This window comes from Podarcis muralis, chromosome 9, assembly GCF_964188315.1.
Source record: "Podarcis muralis chromosome 9, rPodMur119.hap1.1, whole genome shotgun sequence".
In the NCBI taxonomy this organism is placed as follows: domain Eukaryota; kingdom Metazoa; phylum Chordata; class Lepidosauria; order Squamata; family Lacertidae; genus Podarcis; species Podarcis muralis.
The window spans coordinates 28,683,960-28,703,090 of NC_135663.1; the positions used below are offsets into that span (position 1 = coordinate 28,683,960).

The 19,131-nt window shown below is 40.0% G+C and overlaps 1 protein-coding gene across 8 annotated transcripts; it reads left to right on the top strand.

Annotated features, from left to right (window-relative positions):
- Nucleotides 1-52: 52 nt before the first annotated feature.
- REC114 (REC114 meiotic recombination protein) lies at nucleotides 53-18,781 on the top strand. Of its 8 annotated transcripts, none has more exons than XM_028743272.2 (8): nucleotides 53-664; nucleotides 10,332-10,406; nucleotides 10,583-10,751; nucleotides 11,883-11,972; nucleotides 13,220-13,303; nucleotides 15,435-15,647; nucleotides 16,174-16,227; nucleotides 17,421-18,781. In XM_028743272.2, exons 2-8 carry the CDS (start codon nucleotides 10,378-10,380, stop codon nucleotides 17,580-17,582), a joined length of 801 nt encoding a protein of 266 aa, XP_028599105.2. In that variant the 5' UTR covers nucleotides 53-664; nucleotides 10,332-10,377; the 3' UTR covers nucleotides 17,583-18,781. The 8 variants fall into 8 exon arrangements, with proteins under 8 accessions (XP_028599105.2, XP_077790117.1, XP_077790118.1 ...); XM_077933991.1 differs by lacking the exon at nucleotides 53-664 and adding an exon at nucleotides 8,096-8,627 and having other exon boundaries at nucleotides 9,432-10,406; XM_077933992.1 differs by lacking the exon at nucleotides 53-664 and adding an exon at nucleotides 8,096-8,570 and having other exon boundaries at nucleotides 9,432-10,406.
- The last annotated feature ends 350 nt before the right edge of the window (nucleotides 18,782-19,131 follow it).

Here is a 19,131-nt window from a genome sequence, read left to right on the forward strand (position 1 = left end):
CAGCAATGCAAGCGTCGTTATCCCCGACGCCCGTGTGCCGTAAAGCGTTCTGGTGCCTCTAGCCTACGGAAACACGCATGCGTGAAATCTTTGAGCGTTTCCGCCCCCACGTCCATTTATGGTGGTTGATTAGGGAGCTCCGTGGGTTTTTGTTAATAACGGGGAGAAGCGGGGATCCATTCTTGTTTCTCATAAGGAGAGGTTTTTATTGTTTGGGGTGTATTTTTTTTCTCTAGGGAAGGGAAACTAAAAACCTTACTTGAAACATGCAGGCGTTTCAGCTTTAAAAGTTAGAGCGCTAGAGCACGTGGCAAAAAAAGAAAATACTGTACGCTGAGGCTTATTAGCAAATAAAATTAATGTAAACTTCTGTGCAGTGTGATTGCCACTTCCCCTTTTTAGATTTCAATTAAATTCCCTTAATATATTTTACGATTTTTAAAAAGCCTACTTTTTGAACTAGGCATTGTTGTAGGATCGATTTTGGTCACAACCCTGCATCTTCAGCGCACCTCTTTATCCTTGCTTTTGCTACTGGAGATGTGTATTTTAGGAGCCCGCTTTATTTTTCTGTGTTAAATCATTTGCAACATGGGGTCTTTTTTTGACGTTGGATCCCACCTGGGACCTTATCGTTAAGGGTGGGTAACTAATAAACATAAAGGTCAGCTTTTTATTATTAACAACAATTATATTATTTGCCACTTTTTATTTAGAGGTTGTAAGGCTGCTGAAGTATTTTGGGGCTTCATGATGTCTTTTGGGGGGATATGCTGTACCTACAGGGGTACATGAAAGGGTTTCAAAAGGATATATGGCAGAATTTAGGCTGGATAACCTTCCAATTAACCTTCCAAGAAGAGGTACACCATTAAGTCTAAACTTTCGAAATGAGTATATGGTTATTTTAAGTTTGGGAAACACTGCATTAGCAACAACAACAAAAACAAATTTGTACCACACCCATCTGACTGGGTTGCCATAGTAAGGCAGGTATTCAGCCACAGCCCCTAAAATCTCAGGAATTAAAAATGCCCCAGGAATACTTAGTGGATTGATTAAAAATATAAAATGAAAACAGGTGATACTTCTCTATATGTTCAAAATGCAACCCAGTCATCTGACTGGGTTGCCATAGTAAGGCAGGTATTCAGCCACAGCCCCTAAAATCTCAGGAATTAAAAATGCCCCAGGAATACTTAGTGGATTGATTAAAAATATAAAATGAAAACAGGTGTTACTTCTCTATATGTTCAAAATGCAGTAACATAGAATAAAAAGGAAACTAGGCTTGAGAGCCTCGTGTGGAGTAGCAGAATGTTTATTTAAAATATTTTTTTAAAGCTCTTCAATGGGTTCCAAAGTTGTGTTTAATAGATTTCTAGATAAAAATATTAAGAGTATTTGTAGTCCACCAAGGGGTTTTACATTCTTCAAGTAAGAGTGCATATTGGGTGCATTTGGAAGGCATAACTAATACTCTGGGAAGAGAGTTCTTGCCATTTAACAACAATAATGCATTGCTTAGTATTCAGTGCAAGAATTGTGATCTATCCTTTTCACACCCCAGTAAACAAATGGTAATAGCCTTTTATATCAAGGTTGTTTGGTGCCACAGTTTATTTTCTTTGGGACTTAAGTGTATATCTAATAACAGGATATGATGATGTGGGCTTTAATCAACAAAAAGTCCACCTTTGATAAAAGAAATCGAGTCTGTAAGGTACTATGAGGCTCATTGTTTGCTGCAAGGGTATCTAACCTGGCTGCCCATTGACAGTTTGGGCAGTGGTCTTGAAATATATTGAAGAAAATAAACTTTTAATGGTCATGGGCATTTAGACCACACTAATCAATATAGATGGGATGCGGGTGGCGCTGTGGGTTAAACCACTGCCGATCAGAAGGTCGGCGGTTCGAATCCCCGCAACGGGGTGAGCTCCCGTTGCTCGGTCCCTGCTCCTGCCAACCTAGCAGTTCGAAAGCACGTCAAAGTGCAAGTAGATAAATAGGTACCACTACGGTGGGAAGGTAAACGGTGTTTCCGTGCGCTGCTTTGGTTTTCCAGAAGCGGCTTAGTCATGCTGGCCACATGACCTGGAAGCTGTACACTGGCTCCCTTGGCCAATAAAGCGAGATGAGCGCCGCAACCCCAGAGTCGGTCACGACTGGACCTAATGGTCAGGGGTCCCTTTACCCTTTACCTTTAATTGATATAGAAATCACAAGGAGTCTGTTTGTTTTCTGCTTTATCTCAATGGTCCTGGTGGAAGATTGAGAACATACTGTGAAGCGGGGAAATTCTGTATTTTTTCCTGAAGGATTTTTTTCCACTACATAGTGAATAGAAAGAATAGTAACTGCAGAATTAGCTGAATTAGTATTACAGTTAAGTCATTAATATTATTACAGTTAAGTCATTAATCAAACACAAAGTGATTTATCCAAAAATATTTGCCATTTCAATTAGTATGATATTTTGGTAGCTTCCCCTTTGAATTACCCACAAGATGGCAGTGCTTACCTAGAAGTTCTTGTCTACCATGTTCCCTCAATATTATGAGATGCTTTTCTGTAATTTCTGAGCTGTTTCTAGTTACGTATTGTTCCTACATTATTATATCCAAATACCATTTCATAGAGAAATAACACTAGTAGTGTTGCTTATTAGACTTGGATTCTTGAAGCAAGTCAACACAGTCTTTGCTGACTTCACTGCACTGCCACAAGATAGATTAAGTGATGAGCCCTCACCCGTGTTTGATTGTATTTGAATGGATTTTCATCTGCTTGTATTCAAGCTATCTCCCAGCTTGTTTCTTTGCCTAAAGGTCAGGAGTATACCAAGGAGCATAACGGGCTCCATAAAGTGGGAGATGGTGCTCAACAACCTGAGCCATTTGGATGTCCCAGAGGTCAGCCACATCTTAGACAGGAGCACCAGTTATATCAACCAGAAAATCCCCCAGAACTGTTTGAAAACCCATTGGATCCATCCACCTCTGAGGGTAACCACCCTAATAGTGCTTTTTTGTAAGAAAAAAAGGTATCATTACCATGAAGTTCTTGCAGTAAGTGTCACATTTTAAACATATCCTGCAATGTACTTCGTCTTTAGATACCTTCCTGCTTTTTGTATCAACTGCAGAATGTCGTTCATGTAGCGACCATGATCCCACATATTGGGTAGGGTTGAACTGAGTAAGGGAGGGTCCTACCGCCCTGATGAACATCCATGAATAAATTGTCCTTATAAGCAGAGACGATGAAAGTTAGTATAAGATTTACCTGAGAGAATCCTCTTTCATATTCACTCAAAGAAATTTGCTTTACTCAGTTTGTCCTTGACTTAGACACAGACTTTCTGCAATATTATTATTATTATTATTATTATTATTATTTAAAGAGGAACATTTTTGCCTGGCTCCTAAAAGTGTATAATGAAGGCTTCAGTCAAACCTCCCTGGGGGAGAGCATTCCACAAACGGGGAGCCACTGCAGAAATGGCCCATTTCATGCTGCCACCCTCCGGACCTGTTGTAGAAGGAGGCACACAAAGAATGAAATGCACAAACTGTTTTGCTGCTTCTCATTAATGTATGTCTTGCCTAGTCTTAAACATTTTTTCCTGGAGTGTACGTATAAAAAAGGCAAAAAGAGCCAACAAGATGTATTAAATTAAGCAAGGCATGAAGAAAGTGGATGGAGATTTTTTTACCAGTTGCAGGAAACCTCAGGAGGGGAGATCACTCTTCTGCTTGGTCCTGCCTGCACGTTTTCTACAAGTGTCTGAGAACAGGGTGGGTGTTGGGTTAGATGGCCCTTTGGCCTGATCCAGTAGATGCTTCTTATATCCGTGCCCAGACTATATCCCCATGCACACAGGCCAGATGTTGTACTGTCCCACCACACTGCTCCTTGCTCTGGCTTGTTACAAGGCAGCTTCCTATCTTAAAGACAATGGGCTTGGGACTTTCACTTCCTTTCAAACTTCATTATTGCAGAAACAAAGTTGATGAGAAAAATACAGAGATTTTATTCTGAATAATAATAAGATTGAGATGAGCCAGATGTATTGAAGCCAAATAGGGTTGTGCCAATCACTGAGCAGTCCCACTTCCCCCCAATCATTCTAAATACCCTTGTGATGAGAAGTTCTCAATCTGGACAAGGTTTATAACAAGGGAAAGACACACAATGCTCTCAAGCTCACTTCCCTCCATTAGGGAAAATAGGGTTCTTCAGCCAAAATCTAGTAAGATCATTTAAATAAGATTAAATAATTTAGTAAAAAGGAGAAAAATTGCTCTTGGGAATGGGAAGATTGAAGCTCTATAAATCAAAGAGGAATGTCTGGCAAAGGTCAGCATCTTATTAGCAAGGGGTGGGGGAATGAACATAAGCGCATGAGAAGAGTCCAAGAGTAAAAGCATCATGACAAAACCAACTCGAATACCTATGCCAATGAAAGTTAGTATTCCAGATAAAAAGTAATTGGAAACTAGATGTGACAAATATATGACTTAACAAGGCTCAACTGCAAGAAAGAAATGGCATTTCTACCGAACTTTATCCGGAAGTATGTACACAATAAGAGCAAACACACATGATGGGGAAGGCCTTGTGGAATAGAGGGAGGCACTGGAGCCCCTTATTTTATGAGGCAGTCTTAAATTTAGTGGTCTCTGTATCTTATACTGCCTTTTACACGTGCAATCTAGAATTTATCAAGAGGCCCATCTCCGTACAAGGAATGGGGGAACCAAGAATGCTTCTACTCCAGATCCTTTCCCCAGTTCTCAGGCTTGTGTAAACTTCTTCAGGACGCTTTCAGCCAATGTGGACACTTCCTTTTCATTCTTTTAGCATACCGTATTTTTTGCTCCATAAGATGCACCTAGTTTTTAGAGGAGGAAAACAAGAAAAAAAATATTCTGAATCAAATGTTGTACTAAATTATTTAATAAACTACTGGTATATCAGAATAATATTTCAACCAGTGGCATTAAGAACCATCATCGCTGTCATGAACGAATGAAGAGCGACTTTAAGGTTCGAGTACTCTTCTGGTCTTCTGTGAACCCCAAGAACTCATCATTGCTAGAGTCAGAATTTATGAAGCTCAGTTGCTCACAATCACTGACATCACTTCCTTCGCTATCTTCATATAAGATACCATCTTCGTTTCCATCCAAAGCATTGCTAATGCCACATTTTTTGAATGACTGGACAATGATTTCCTCCTTCACCGAGTACCATGATGTTTTCACACATTCACAAACTTGAGTGATAGTGGGTCTCTTCATTTGTCCAGTAGGTGTCAGATCATGATTACCAGCAGCCATCCATTTGTTCCACTCTTCTCGCATAAAGAACTTAAATGGCTTGTTGAGAGGTTGAAACTGGTTGGTAAGACCTCCAGGAATTACAGCTAGGTGAGTCTTCACTTCTTTAAAGCACTTTTTTGTAGTTTCGCTAATATGTGCTCTAAACTGTTCAAGTACTAATAAGGCAGGTTTTTTCAGAAGCCCTCCAGGACGTTTGGACCACTTTTTCAACCCATACTCTCATTCCATTTTCTCCACCCATCCTTTCTCATGAACATGTACAACTCCTCTTGGAATCACTTCTTTTGGAAATGTTTTCCTTTTGAAAATTAACATGGGTGGCAATTTGGTGCCGTCTGCACAGCAAGACAACACAGCCGTGTAGTGGGTTTTCTCATGTCCGGAGGTTTTCATGGTGATAGTTTTGGCACCTTTCAGATCAACAGTCCTATTAGATGGCATATCAAAGGTTAGCGTGTAGCAAACAGTCAGGCCAGTCAAATGACCACGCAGAAACAGAAATAAAGCAAGAAAGTTTTAATTGTTTGCCGGCAGCAAGCAATGGCACGGAGGAATAAGTTCCGAAGTCCGGCCCTCCCCAACAGGGGAGGCTTCCCTTTATACATTCTTGAATCAGGTCTTTATCCAATCAAAAGTTACAGCATTACACATACTCTGATAGATACAATAGGTTCTGCCTAGAGACAGGGCATGAGGAGTAAGACATTACCCTTCCATGTCCTTGTTTGGTTATCCTTATCAGTCTATCTCTGTGTGTGTCTGGGTAGTGGGTGTCTGAGTATATTTACTGGATATGGGGGCCTGGCCTAGATCAACAAAATGGCTTCCTTGCTTAACATTTTAACTCTCAAAATGGCTTCACTGAGCACGTTGCCACAATGCCTTTCCCTGACAATTTCCCAGAATACATAACTGAACAGGGCAATTACTTTATTTATTGAATTTGTTAATTGCTTTTTTGCCACAGAGACCTGCTACTTATAATTATTTTAAGCAGATAAACCCTCTTTACCCAAAGCTTGAAGACTAGGATTCCACCCAGTGTCTTAACGGCCAAAAGTTGTGATATTTTGCTATAGGGAAGGCAAAACCTCTAGACTGGCCAATTTGTCTACAAGCAAATACCTTCCTGGCTCCAAATACAGCAAGCATAGCAAGATCAGGAGGCACAAAGAAAAACTGGTTAAACAGAATAAAACCTGTCTTCCTCTTCTCTGGAAGGTTCAAGCTGGGGAGGTGGTCTCCACCATTCCTCCTCTGTCCAGTCCTTGACAATACTAGTCTGTCATTCCTTGGATGGAGCATGTCAGGTGAAACAACCAATCACTTTCTCATGATAACTCAATAATTTCCACCATGTCTAACATCTTGGGTAGTTATGGTACTCGTCAAAGAGCTTTTTTATTCTTCAAAAGGATTGCTATTTTGAAAAAATAAGTTTTTATTAAAGATTTTCTCAGGTTATAAAAGTGTATATACGTATGTTGACAGGTTGCTTATGCTGTTCATTGTGTCATCCAAATATACAATCTCTTCATGCATGTCAGTCTCACTGCGTGGTTATTCTTGTGACCATCCATTACATTACTCCTGCTACTGAAACATCTGCAATTTTGTCTACTCGATGCACAAACCATGCAATCCTGGTCCTGAAACCGTGCACTAGTGGAGGCCAAAAAAAGTGCATATTTTGTGTAATACACCTACTCTAATTATGGTGATATATTTGAATTTGTACGGGTGCTCCCATGATATCTTCAGACTTTGGGCTCCCACCAGCTTGCAGAATCCCCTTGCTAGATGGCTCTCAACTTATATACCTGATGGTTGGGAGGGTAAGTTGAAGAGGGGGAGAACCCTGAACTCCTTGGGAGGAATGCTAAAGGCTAACACAAATGAGTACATAGCAGAAAATTAGTAGGCGAGCCCTTACCCCCAACTGAGTTGGCAAATCCTCTATACATATCCTCCCTGAATATTATTATTAATTGCAATGGGACACACTTCTGAGTAAACATGCATAGGATTGGGGCACAGATAGGGAAGCTTCAAAAGCAGTGGTGGGAAGAGGTGGAAGTAAAGATAACAGAAGGAGCAAAACCTAGTAATTTCTGGGGACATCGGCGGCATAGCTAGCTGCTAGGGAGCAAGGCAAGCCACCTGTGGGGCAGGGCGCACTACTGAAATCAAAGTGCCTGAGCATAGCGCAGCAGCTTGAGCAGCGTGGAGCCTGCAGGGCCAGCCCCATGCTACTTTTTCTGGCCATACGGTACTTGCAGGTGTCTGAGCCTGCGCATCACTCCCAGAAGAGACACCATGGCTCAGATGTGCTACGGGGCCCGCACGTCCCAGTTGTGTCCTTCTTAGCCGCCCTCAGCAGCTCAGTGCCCTGCAAGCACAGCCCCAATTGCACTGCTTTGGGGAGTGGCTTGCCGTGCTCTGGGGCACCCTGGACTTGGGCATCACTTTGGGCTCCGGCGTGTTGCCCCCAACGTAAATGCCACCCAGTGCACACACACCCCAGCTACACAACTGGGGGACACTAAATCATAAACTCATATCCCCATATCCTATACACACCATATTTCCTCCCTCCTTACCACTCAGGACAGTCCATCCCAGTTTTTCTGCCTGCTGTTTCCAATCTTTTCCAATTCATGCCACTATTACAAGAAATTCTTTATAACAAAGGTCAAATTACCCTTCTTTAAAAATGGTTAACAATTCCATACTCCTAGATTTCGTATTTGTGATGCCTCAACTACGCTTTATGCAATATTAAGGCCCTATCTGGAAACACCATAACTTTCCCCATGATACTACACCCCTACATTTACTACAGACAAACCAAAAATTTACATGACTGAAGAAATATTTGAAAGGCATAGAAATAGAATGTAAATAATCTGTGTTAAGGACAAGAATGAAACAGTTGGGGAAGATAAGCACTATAAGAAGCGAGCAAATACAAAGGATTCCAGCCTGCTTTTTCAAACGTTTGCTGTTGAATATCTTAAAAATCAATATCTTAACACCATCCCTTCTGAGTTCTCAACAGTATCTAACCCTCAGACAGAATAGAGGGGTTACATTTTGAGGGTGACTTCTATTTGCTCCTTCAAGAGCCTGTCTTGTCAAGCCACTGTTCATATTTTCAGCAGGCTTTTTGACTGGATGCAGGCCCTCATCTCTTAGGCCTCCTCGGCTGAGGAAATTGCTTAGGTTCTGTGAATGGATGTTAGTTCAAGCCTGTGAGACAAAATATGGGAAACGGCTAGGGTAGGGATCCAAATTGCTGGGATTTTTAATTTGGAGGCATATTTTCTAAGAGTCCCCCCCCCCCCCGAAGGCCTAACCAAGTGCCTCAGCTCCTGACTGCTTTTTTTCTTTCTATGAAGCAGCTCTTCCAGAATTATGATTTCTGTTGTTAATCTGTTTTGCCATTATTGTTTTCTAAACCCAGTGAGAAGCCTATTTTTGGACTAAGAAGGCAGCGTACAACTTTAATCTGACAATAGAATTGTGTGTGTTTGTAAATAATAGTCAAAAAATGAAACACCCCCCCCCCCATGAGGCAATGCAGTTGCACATGTGAAGCAATCATTCAAATATACAGTTGCACTGAAGGCCTGCTGTAGGTATTTGGGCACGCTGCCATTGTGCTCCTTTCTTCAAACTGAATTTGAGCCTTGATCTACAATTTGAATATCGCAAAGGGTCTTCACAGAGTTTGGTAGTACCTTGCACAGAATTTCTGCCATGGCAGACTTTTGAACAAAATAGGGTAGGAAGAGGAGAGAGAAGTGACTTTCTGGGTGGTGGTGGCTTACATGGACAGCAATAACTTTTATTACCTCCTTGTTTGTACTTGAAGTCTCTCAAAATTATAACAAGTTGGCTAAACAAAAATGACATGTGACCCTTAACAAGAAAAACATTTGAGAAGGTTTTAGGAGAATTTTAAAGATTGCTGTGGTTACATAAATTGTTTGTGTTAGAGAACACCAGAATAAAGTTCTGTAATAGTAGCTTGTTGACTTAATACGCATTTCAAAATGATACTTTCATTTCATTTTCTTATAGAAAGTAGCATCAAAAGGAGAGTACGGCAAGTGAGCACTGAGTCATAATTTAATGCAAATCAATCAAGTATAGTTTTCTGTTTTATCCATGCTGTCAAAATATTATACATAAATTTTGTCATGTGCCAATTGACCTACAGTTAGTTATTAGCTTGCTCATCCTTAGATTAAAACAGGGTGATTTGACATCTAATGTACAGTAGAACCTAATAGTTCTCTTTCACTAGATGTTTTGCTTTTACTTCTTATCAGCACACTCCACTTTTTCCAAAATTCTTCCATTCAAAATCCTCTTTAATTTTCAATCCATGTATCTCCTCATTTGACCATTTTAAAATAGGAATTTCAAGGCTGATCATCTGGTTTAAGGTATTCCCCCACAGCTGTCTTCATAGCAAACAGCCAGAGAAAGGCAGAACATATTTCCTTGAGAACATTGACAAATAAATCTTAGTTGCTGTCCCCTTAAAGCAAGCATACTTAAACCAATGTATCCAGCCACTGAATTTTAAAAGTTCACCACTATGTGAATAAATCTGCTTTTTCCTGGTATTATTTCATCCTGTTCTCATCAATATTTTCCAATGTTCCAAACTTCAGTTTTGGCCCCACAAACTCCCAGCTTTCCTCAGTTCTGTAATCCTTTTATTTCTTTAATCCAGAGGGGTTAGGTATCGAAACCTTACAGGCAAATTACAACGTATGTCTCAAACTTTGGGATTGTTGGAATATATGCAAAAAAATTTAATCAGTTTGAGTTGTGCAACTCAAACCAGGTCTACTAGTCCCAGATTTTTTAAGCAACGTGGACTAAAGTCATTTCTGTGGCCCCTCCAGTATTAGGATGGACAGGCTTCATTGGACCATTGCCTAAGTCTTACGATCGTGTTGATTTTGGTAGGTTCCCCCATTTTGTGGTTTCATCTCAAGTGACTATAGCCTAGAAGATGGCGACAGGCAGCAGTAACAGCCATGGGTGGGTCAGTTGTTTGTTTTTTAAAAAAATATTTTTAATTGATTTTTCTAACAATATGTCTTTAACAATTTTTCATATTTCCACCTTCCTCCCCTGGACTTCCCCCACACTCCCGTTTTGTTTTATTTCCATATTGTTCACCCTGCGTATTGTTTCTCCAAAATTGGGTGGGTCAGTTGTGATCCAGCTTCATGCTTTGAAGTAGAGCAACCACTGCCAGGCCAAATTCCCGAAACGGAACAGTCACGGGATGCTGCTTCCTGCCTTAACGCTGCAGAATGGATGCTGAAACGTTATGGCACATTCATACCTGGAACATCAGGCAGTTCCTCAGGCTCTTGGAAGGTAAGCTTAATTTAGCTGAGCCTATATGGAGGACCCTGTATGTCAATAAAATATGCCACCCATGCATGGTAGTCTCCATGTATTTCATTCTCCAAAAGGACACAGAGACTGTTTGTGTGATTGGAACTCCATGGGCTTTTGCCACTGCTCGGCCGAGAGAGGGGCACTGGGCAGGTACCAGATTTTTGTAACAATATACTGTCTGCCCCTGAGCATTGACCTTGAGTCTCAGAGACTTAACATAAGTAAACAATAGCTGCAGTATGTGTTTTTGAGAAATCTAGAAAGCAAGAAAATTCTGCACCTATAAAACTTCAACCTTGTCAATGGATTCTTAGGTGAGTAGTGAGAGTGTCACTAGCTGAAGGCCTTTCCATGCATTGATTTGGGTTTTGGTCTGTATGCTTCGATGGGAAGCGAGATCATCGTTGTGACTGAAATCGATGTTGTACCCTACTGGGCTACTGCCAGTGTCTATAATCTACTTTTATTGTAGGCAGGACTTTTTTCATGGGGAACTCATAGGAACTCAGTTCCAGCACCTCTCAGGTGAGCGCCATTGCCATTGTAAGAGAAAGAGGGAGGTGTTCATGGTGAGTTCCGGCAACTTTTTCTAGAAAAATAGCATTGGTTGAAGGTCCTAGATGTGCTACTGCTTAGGGCTTGATAGGTTTACCATCAAATGCTATTTGTGACCTAACCCAGAGACATATGATTGGCCACAGAAATTGGGATGCAGAAAGTGGACCTTGGTCCTGATACAGCAAGCTTTATGTTCTTAAATTAGATTTAAACTTTTTTTTTTTAGTTTCAGAGTTTTGATCCTTACACCATTCAGTGAAATCTCTAGCATTGAAGTGCAGGCTCCCAGCATGATTTTGGGCCAGACTTTCATCTCTAAGTACCTCTCATGATTTACGAAAGGCTGTCAGACCTAAATAAAGAGAAGCTTTCCATTTATTTATTTATTCATTACTTGCTTCTACACACAAAAGGAATAAAACTACTATGGTTTTTTATAATAGGCACCAATAGATTTAAGTAATTTGTATATGTTGTAAAAATAGCTGCTTTGAAGCAAAAGATAAATTCCTCATACACATTGTCTTTTTCATTGTCGTTATAAATAAGGTTTTGGAATCAAACAAGGAATCCGGCTTCCTTGTTCTTACCATAGTTATTTCCGGCCATTTCTTCATTTCCAGAGGAAAGGAAGTAATGGTGAGTATTCATTTTCATAAGTAATTGTGTCCCTTCAGTTTCACAGTGTCCATTGTAGGAATGTTATATTGGTTTTACTAAGCACTGCTTAAATGGTTTGCAAGTGTAAGAACTTTGCTAGATGCTTTCAAATTTGCACAAAATGCAAAGAAAGTCATATGGTCCGGTTAAAAGTTCACAGTTGGGCAATAATTTATTAGGACAAACCCAGTATCACAAAACAGTGAGAAAGCTTTCAAGCACTCAGAAAGGGTGCCCACCAGATTAGGGGGTGCAGGAGAAAAAACAAAGTTGGCTGGATATTTTAGCCATAGAGTTTGTAATTTAGATCCAGCTGTAAAACAGAATTTACAGAAAGTCTTCCCAATGCCAAGGTCCTGATCTGGATGGACTAAATGTTAGCTGGAATACAAAATAAAACAGAATAATGCCCTAGCCACCCACCCCAGGATGCTGTAACCATTTAAGGGCTCTGACTGCTCTGAATACACTTTGATCTCCAGACCCATGCTAATGATAGTGATTGCTGTGCTTGTCAGTAGTATTATTGTACCATCAGTGTGCACTGTGCATTATCAAGTATAAGATAACAGGTCCCTGCCCTAAAGAGCTTGCCATCCAAAATGTAATATAAAGGTGAGAATAAACTGGGGAGGAATATGAAATTATTTAAGTCAAACATAACTTGCAGCCTACTTTCCCCACATTGTGCAGGAAACTCCTTGTTTGAAATATTTCCCTTTCCCTTTAAAAATGAATCCTTCATTGATGGCTTTGATCTCAGTAGTTTGCCAAAGAAATAAAAATATTTAACATTTAGATGTCTTCTACGTGTGCAAAGTGGCTCATAGGCTCACCTTGCAAGCTCCTGTTTTCTCTACTGAGAAAGACAACAACACCACTGTGATTGAACAATAATTCCAAAATGGAACAATGGAGTTTGTTTCTGCTATTTGGTTTTTTTTCTTTCTTTTGAGGAGGGTGTTTTCTGCTAACTCCGTTCTAATACACTTTTTAAAAAATCCAATGTCCCTGCAGAATATTCCTAATTATTACTGTATATATGCTAATACACCTTTCAAACTGTTAATTGTTTATGAGCAACTTCAAGGCCCCTGCTCTTCCTTCTTATGGTTCTTTATCTTTAGACTGGACTTGGATCAGATAGCCCTTGAAATAGACTGTAAGACGTATTCCTGCTTCAGAGCTTTTCTGTAGATAAATTGAGCCATGTTTCTTCCCCCCAGGAAGGTTTTTCATTAATTGATGCTTCTCAATGGCTGAAGATAGTTAGAAATGCAGATTGCATTTTGTTTGGTTCAAAAACAAAGGTATGCTGTTTCAGGCTTCAAAATTCTTTTCTTAACATGTTTTTATATATCTCTCTTTGGTGTTCTCTGACACAGTTGTCTAGATTACTTTCCCTTCATTATTCTATACTTTAATTATTTTCACTTAATAAACCTTCAATAGTTCCAGGTATGTGTGTGCTTCTTACACATCTATTTTGTTGGCATTTTAAGATTATGTGCACACAAAATCCAGTTTAAAGAAAACCCTTCTGTTTTGTGCTGTATGTTGCCTGGTAGGCCCCTCCTTCCTTACCATCCACGGTACCACAGAAAATTTGACAGCTTACACAGATCTGGAACTATTGCATTTCTTGCTGAAGAATGCTATCAGATGCTATATGGAGAAAAACCCTTCATAATTTCTGTACTCTTTGGTTTCCTGCTGCCTGATTATAAATCTACCTTCCTGACAGCTTTATGCCAAAGAAACATGGAAATAATAGGATTACATGCTTTGGATTTTTTTTTATAATAGTTCATCACAACTATTAGAAGTGGTTTTATTTTATTTTATTAAAAATACAATTTGGAGTTCCTACATGCGATTAGGTACACTCAAGAAAAATCATTTACTTAGATGTCATATTTTGATGTACTTATTCAGGTGTCATATTTATTTATATATTCAAGTCCTCTTTTTTATATATCTGAAGACCTTGCTAAAGAATTGTGCCAGCTGTGAATACTGTTGCAACAATCACCATTCACAAAATACTTTGCTTCATAAAGTTGTGTGACTGGTAATTATTTGCATGGCAAAAATGACCAGATGAAGCAGCCTACAGTGTTTTCAATAAAGGTCTTAATATAGTCACATTAAATACAACACTGATTTTTAAATAATAAATACCTGAAAAAGAAGCTCTGAGGTTGGAAAAAACAAGTTACATTTAAGTTCTATTCAAACAAATGCGATAAGTTTTATCACTATCCCACCCATCAGAATGTGAGCCAAAAAGTCTCTCCACACCCGAGAGTCTGTTGTTTCTTATGAAATACTGTGTTTTGATGTGTTTTTCCTCAAACCAACTTTGATCCAAATTGAAAAAAGGATGACCTAGCTGGGATTTAAGCAGATAATACCTATGCAGCTGTAAAGTAGACAAGAAAAAGCAGCATTACCTGTTAATAAATAACACAGGCTCACATGAGATGCACAATTACAATACCTGGTTAAATTTGAATGGTTTGTGAAAGGCTCTTGGGGGAGTTGGGGATTGTAGGCTCAGGCACTGGGTACATGCTGCCAGTACCCAACTACCACCGGAAGAGTGAAAGATGAATGAACACAGGACAAGGTCTTGGGTTTGAATAGGCCACAACTTCATTGTAACTAGGTTTTGGTAGCCCAACTGGTGATTGATTGTTTTTGCTGGGTCAACCTTGGATTAAGGGTCACCTTATGACATACATCAGATCAGAGCATTCCATCCAGAACTTCCACTCAGGAGGCATGCCATGGCTAGTTAGCTCCCGTCTGGGTATCAGGACAGGCACTGCCTCCTGGACCCCTTTATTGTGGTACCTAAATATTTTTACTGGCAGGGATGGGATTCCCAACACTGCCCCCCCCCCCAGGATCCAACCCAATGCCTTGCCCACCACCGAATGCACTGGGAGCTCTCCTTTATGAATGATGCAGCCATACCCACTAGCCTGCCCGTCATTGGCCTGTTCAAACAGGCAGGCTCCCATCCACTTGTGCAGCCACAGGAGGATTTTGTCCCCCAACAACTGCACAGGATGGGAAGAGGGCGCCTAGCTGAGCCACAGTTGTGCCAGGCAACAAACCACTACTCCCAGGGGTCTTAAAGTAAGTGGCCATTGTGAGTTGTGTTGTCACTTGTGCACCAATTCAGTAAGATCTAAAAGAAAAGCTTTTCATAATAAAAATGAGCTATTGGTCAGAAAAAGCAAGTATTAGATGTGCAAGCTATTGCTAGCTACTCCTTAGTTTTCATTAGAAAATGATGGTAATATATCACAACTGTAGAGGTATGTATATACCTAGGTTGATGGTTTTAGCACTACATCTTTAAACACCTAGAACAGGCAGGCAGCATGAATTAAATTAAGGAGCTGGAAAGTTAGTTTCATTTTCTCTTTGTAGAGCAAACACCGTATGTTTCGTGTTCAGTTTATTGGAGACTCCAAAACACAGGCAGAGGAGAACTGCAATAACTGTGTGCAGAAGCTTGCTGATTATGTTCCCGTTCAAGTAATGGATGCAGCAAGACAGGAATTGCAACCAGTTCACAGCCTGCTGCTAGATAATGAGCGTCAGATGAAAGATGCTGAGCAAAATTCACCAGTGGAGCACATTGTAAGGTGATGGGGTGTATGTAGGGGGTGGATTGACAGAAGGAACGGAAAAGTACTGCTGTCACTTTCGTGTATTGTTTATATTTCTTCTATAAAATAGGAATACAGGGTTAGCAAAATAGATTGCCGCCGCCCCCACCCCCGCCACATGGGGTTGTCTCAGCGTGCCTAATGTAAGGGCTGGCCCTGCAGGAATAGCCAACTGTTGTCCCATGGGCTTCAGCCAGGAATGCATGTTTGCCTATTCTTTTGATTACCTTTTTATACTTTTATTGCCCTTAGGTATCAAATGTCATGGGATTCCGATCATTTTCAGGTCACATTGACACCAGCTGTTTGCTGTGAAATACAAACATGCTACTGGAGTGATGCTTTAGAAGGCTCTTCTGATTTTAGTAATTTTTAGAGCACACAAATTCTAAATATTTTGGATCACACAAACTGGAAAAAATGCTCATTCCATTTTTCTGTTATTTTCATTCTTTGGCAATATACATTTCATTGAATTTATCTTCAATACTTTTTAGATTGTAAATCAACCTCCAGCACAAGAAAGAGCATCTGTAGCAGAGCTAGCACAGGTAAATAGTTGAGCACAGGACATATAATGTCTCTGACAGAGCAGAATAATGAAACTGATGATAACAACACAGACATTCATCTAAGGACACATATAATAACAACATACCCCCTAATAAGTAAGGGGAAAATCAAAACACTGACGGCAGCCAAAAGGGCAAGAATCACCCCTCCATCTCCAGAACCCCCTCCTGACTGCGAGCAAGATACCTGTCTGCCTCGCTTTGAGAACATGGTGCACTGAAAAGAGAAAGACAACATTAGACATGCTCACAGATTTTATTATGATTGGCTATGGATGGCCATTCCCCTGCCCTATCTTATGTTAAGTTAACCTGGTGCTCTCTGTAAATGGAGCAGTGGGGGGGGGGGGGGGGACAAAGCTGCCAGCTCAGAGGAACCAGACACCCTAGTAAAAGGCAAAAAAGAGAGCTACATGTTCTTATTAATTCCCCTAGAGACAAAAGGGCTAGACCAACTAAACGCCCTCAAAAAAACACACCCAAGAAGAAGACAATATAAAAAATACAATTACAAACAAGCAAACAATATAATAAGACCATAATGCAGAGTTTCTCTGCTCTTGTTTTCTGCATTTTAAGCAGTTTATTATTTTTAATGGCATATTTAGAAGACAAAATCTTCAATCCTGTGCATGCTTATTTGGAAGTAAACACTGCGGAACACAGTGATACAGATATAGATAAAGATATAGATATATACCCATGACCCTGAGATTAAAAGTCTCAAGCTCCAACCACTGACCTATCTGATTTAATGTTCCTGCATATTAAGGCAGCCCAACATCTCTATAACTGCAGCAAGTGCCTTAATGTTCAAGTGATGCAAACCCTTTATGCACACTGTATATACATGTCTATAATCTATATAAGAATTAGCTGCAGCAGGCTATGTATTGCAGCCCTTAAGCACAAGAAGGGCCAAGGGAGAAGACCAACTAAGATGTTGCGTCACATTCAGGCGAAAGAGGAGGTGCCACAACCAGTGCTCACCGGGAGGGTGGTAAACGGCCATTCTGAGTAAATAGGGAAAGGATAATTCTGAAAGAGTACATAAGTTGTTCTAATGCCTTTGGATTTCATCAAGAGAAAGACTTAATTAGACAGAGCAAAATTGGTAGAAAGCATTGTTATTTTACTTGTAAGCAGTTGACCATATCTTCTTGCTTCTGCAGTATGTGTTGACATCAAACATAGAGCTTCCTCTTGCATATCAACACTCCCAGTGGAATGCTGAAGATCTAGGCAGTTTCATTCGATTGTGTCTCTTGGATCAGAGCTTCCCAGCATTTGTGCAAGAAGTGGAGAACCAGTTGAAAAAAATTACAGATGAGTAGGAAGCAAAGCAATAAATTAAAATGTATTACAATGAGATAAATTCAATATAGATAACTGAGAAAGAGTACCATAGCTAGTGGTTTTATTTTTAAAAAAGGTTATCCATTTATTACACTTCAGAAAATACACGCAGGTTTTAGAGGTATGCATAAAACAACATAACTTTAAATTGCCATGAAAAAAAATGCTTTTTGTTATTGTGGCTGAAAGGACATTAACCCAAAAGGGTCTTTTATAAGAATGTAAAATCTTAATGGAGAAATCCTGCCTCTACCACAGTGTCAGGGACCTGGTCCCTCAGCTTCACTTGTCTGAAGTAGCTGTGTCTTGTTTCTTTAAGTTCTTTGCTGCCGCCGGTTCCCTCGGAAGGCTTCAAAACCTCATTGTAAAGGGGTTTATTAGGCTTGGTCATGAGATGGACTGCACCACAAGAGACAGGATAAAAACTGGGGTTATTAAGGGGATTATATCTACATAAGGGGCACCCACACCACAGTTAGGACCCATCACACCAAAAATTGAGCAAAGTCATATTTCAGTCAAACACCTTGTTTCAGAATGGGTGCTCTGCATCCAAATGTAGATGAAGATCACCACCTCCCACACAGGAACCCTCATGTTGAGTTGAGATCAACGGAATTGAAATCTACATTAAAGTCTCTCTCAATGGACAGTATTGCTAGATTACTCAGTCTTTCTTGGCTCATTGTAGATCTCTGATATGTTTTAATTAGTTTAAGTTTTGAGAAACTTCTTTCACAACTATACACCCAGCGAAGCAAATCTAAAGCTGACCAGTTTGCAACCTGCTCATCAGGATTGACCACCTTATACAAGATAATGTGGTGCCGAAGTCGAGTTATTTCGGTGAGCATAGATGCAGCATTCAATTCTGTGTACTGAGCACACGTGTGCTGAATGTGTTTCTTAATAAAATCATCTTTTCCAGTATCCAACAATGTTTGGATTTGCAAAAAAGCAAATCGCTGGTGAAGCGTATTCATCTGCGTAGTACGTTTTTTAATTTCTGCCTGAAGCTGATCAATTGCTTCCAGTTGTTCTCTGCCTGTTTCCTGTATTTTTTTTTAAAAAAATAATTTTTATTAACAGGCCAATCACATCACATTATCCAAATCACATTAGTTCCAAATTATACAGCCAAATTTTAAATTTTGTTGGGGGTACCCATACATCAAGTTCCACACAAGTCCAAACATCACTTATATTACTGCTTTAATTAGACAGTTCAATCCAGATAGTCCTTTATTACTTTCTTTCTCATCTTGTTGTTATCGTATATTCCTTTCTTTGCGATCTCTGATAATTTTCACAAGCAGATTAGCAGGCATCCTCTGTGTGGGTTTTGTACTCTTCAAAGATCATATCGCTCAGGGACAGCCTCTGTTCAACGCTTCCATAAAATAAAATAAAAAATCTTCGGTCTGTCCTTTACTTTTCTCAGGCTTGCCAAATAAATCAAATGAGTCAGGAGGCTCTGTCAGGTCAAGCTTGCGTTCCAACATTCCTTCTCTTTGGAACGATCCTGAT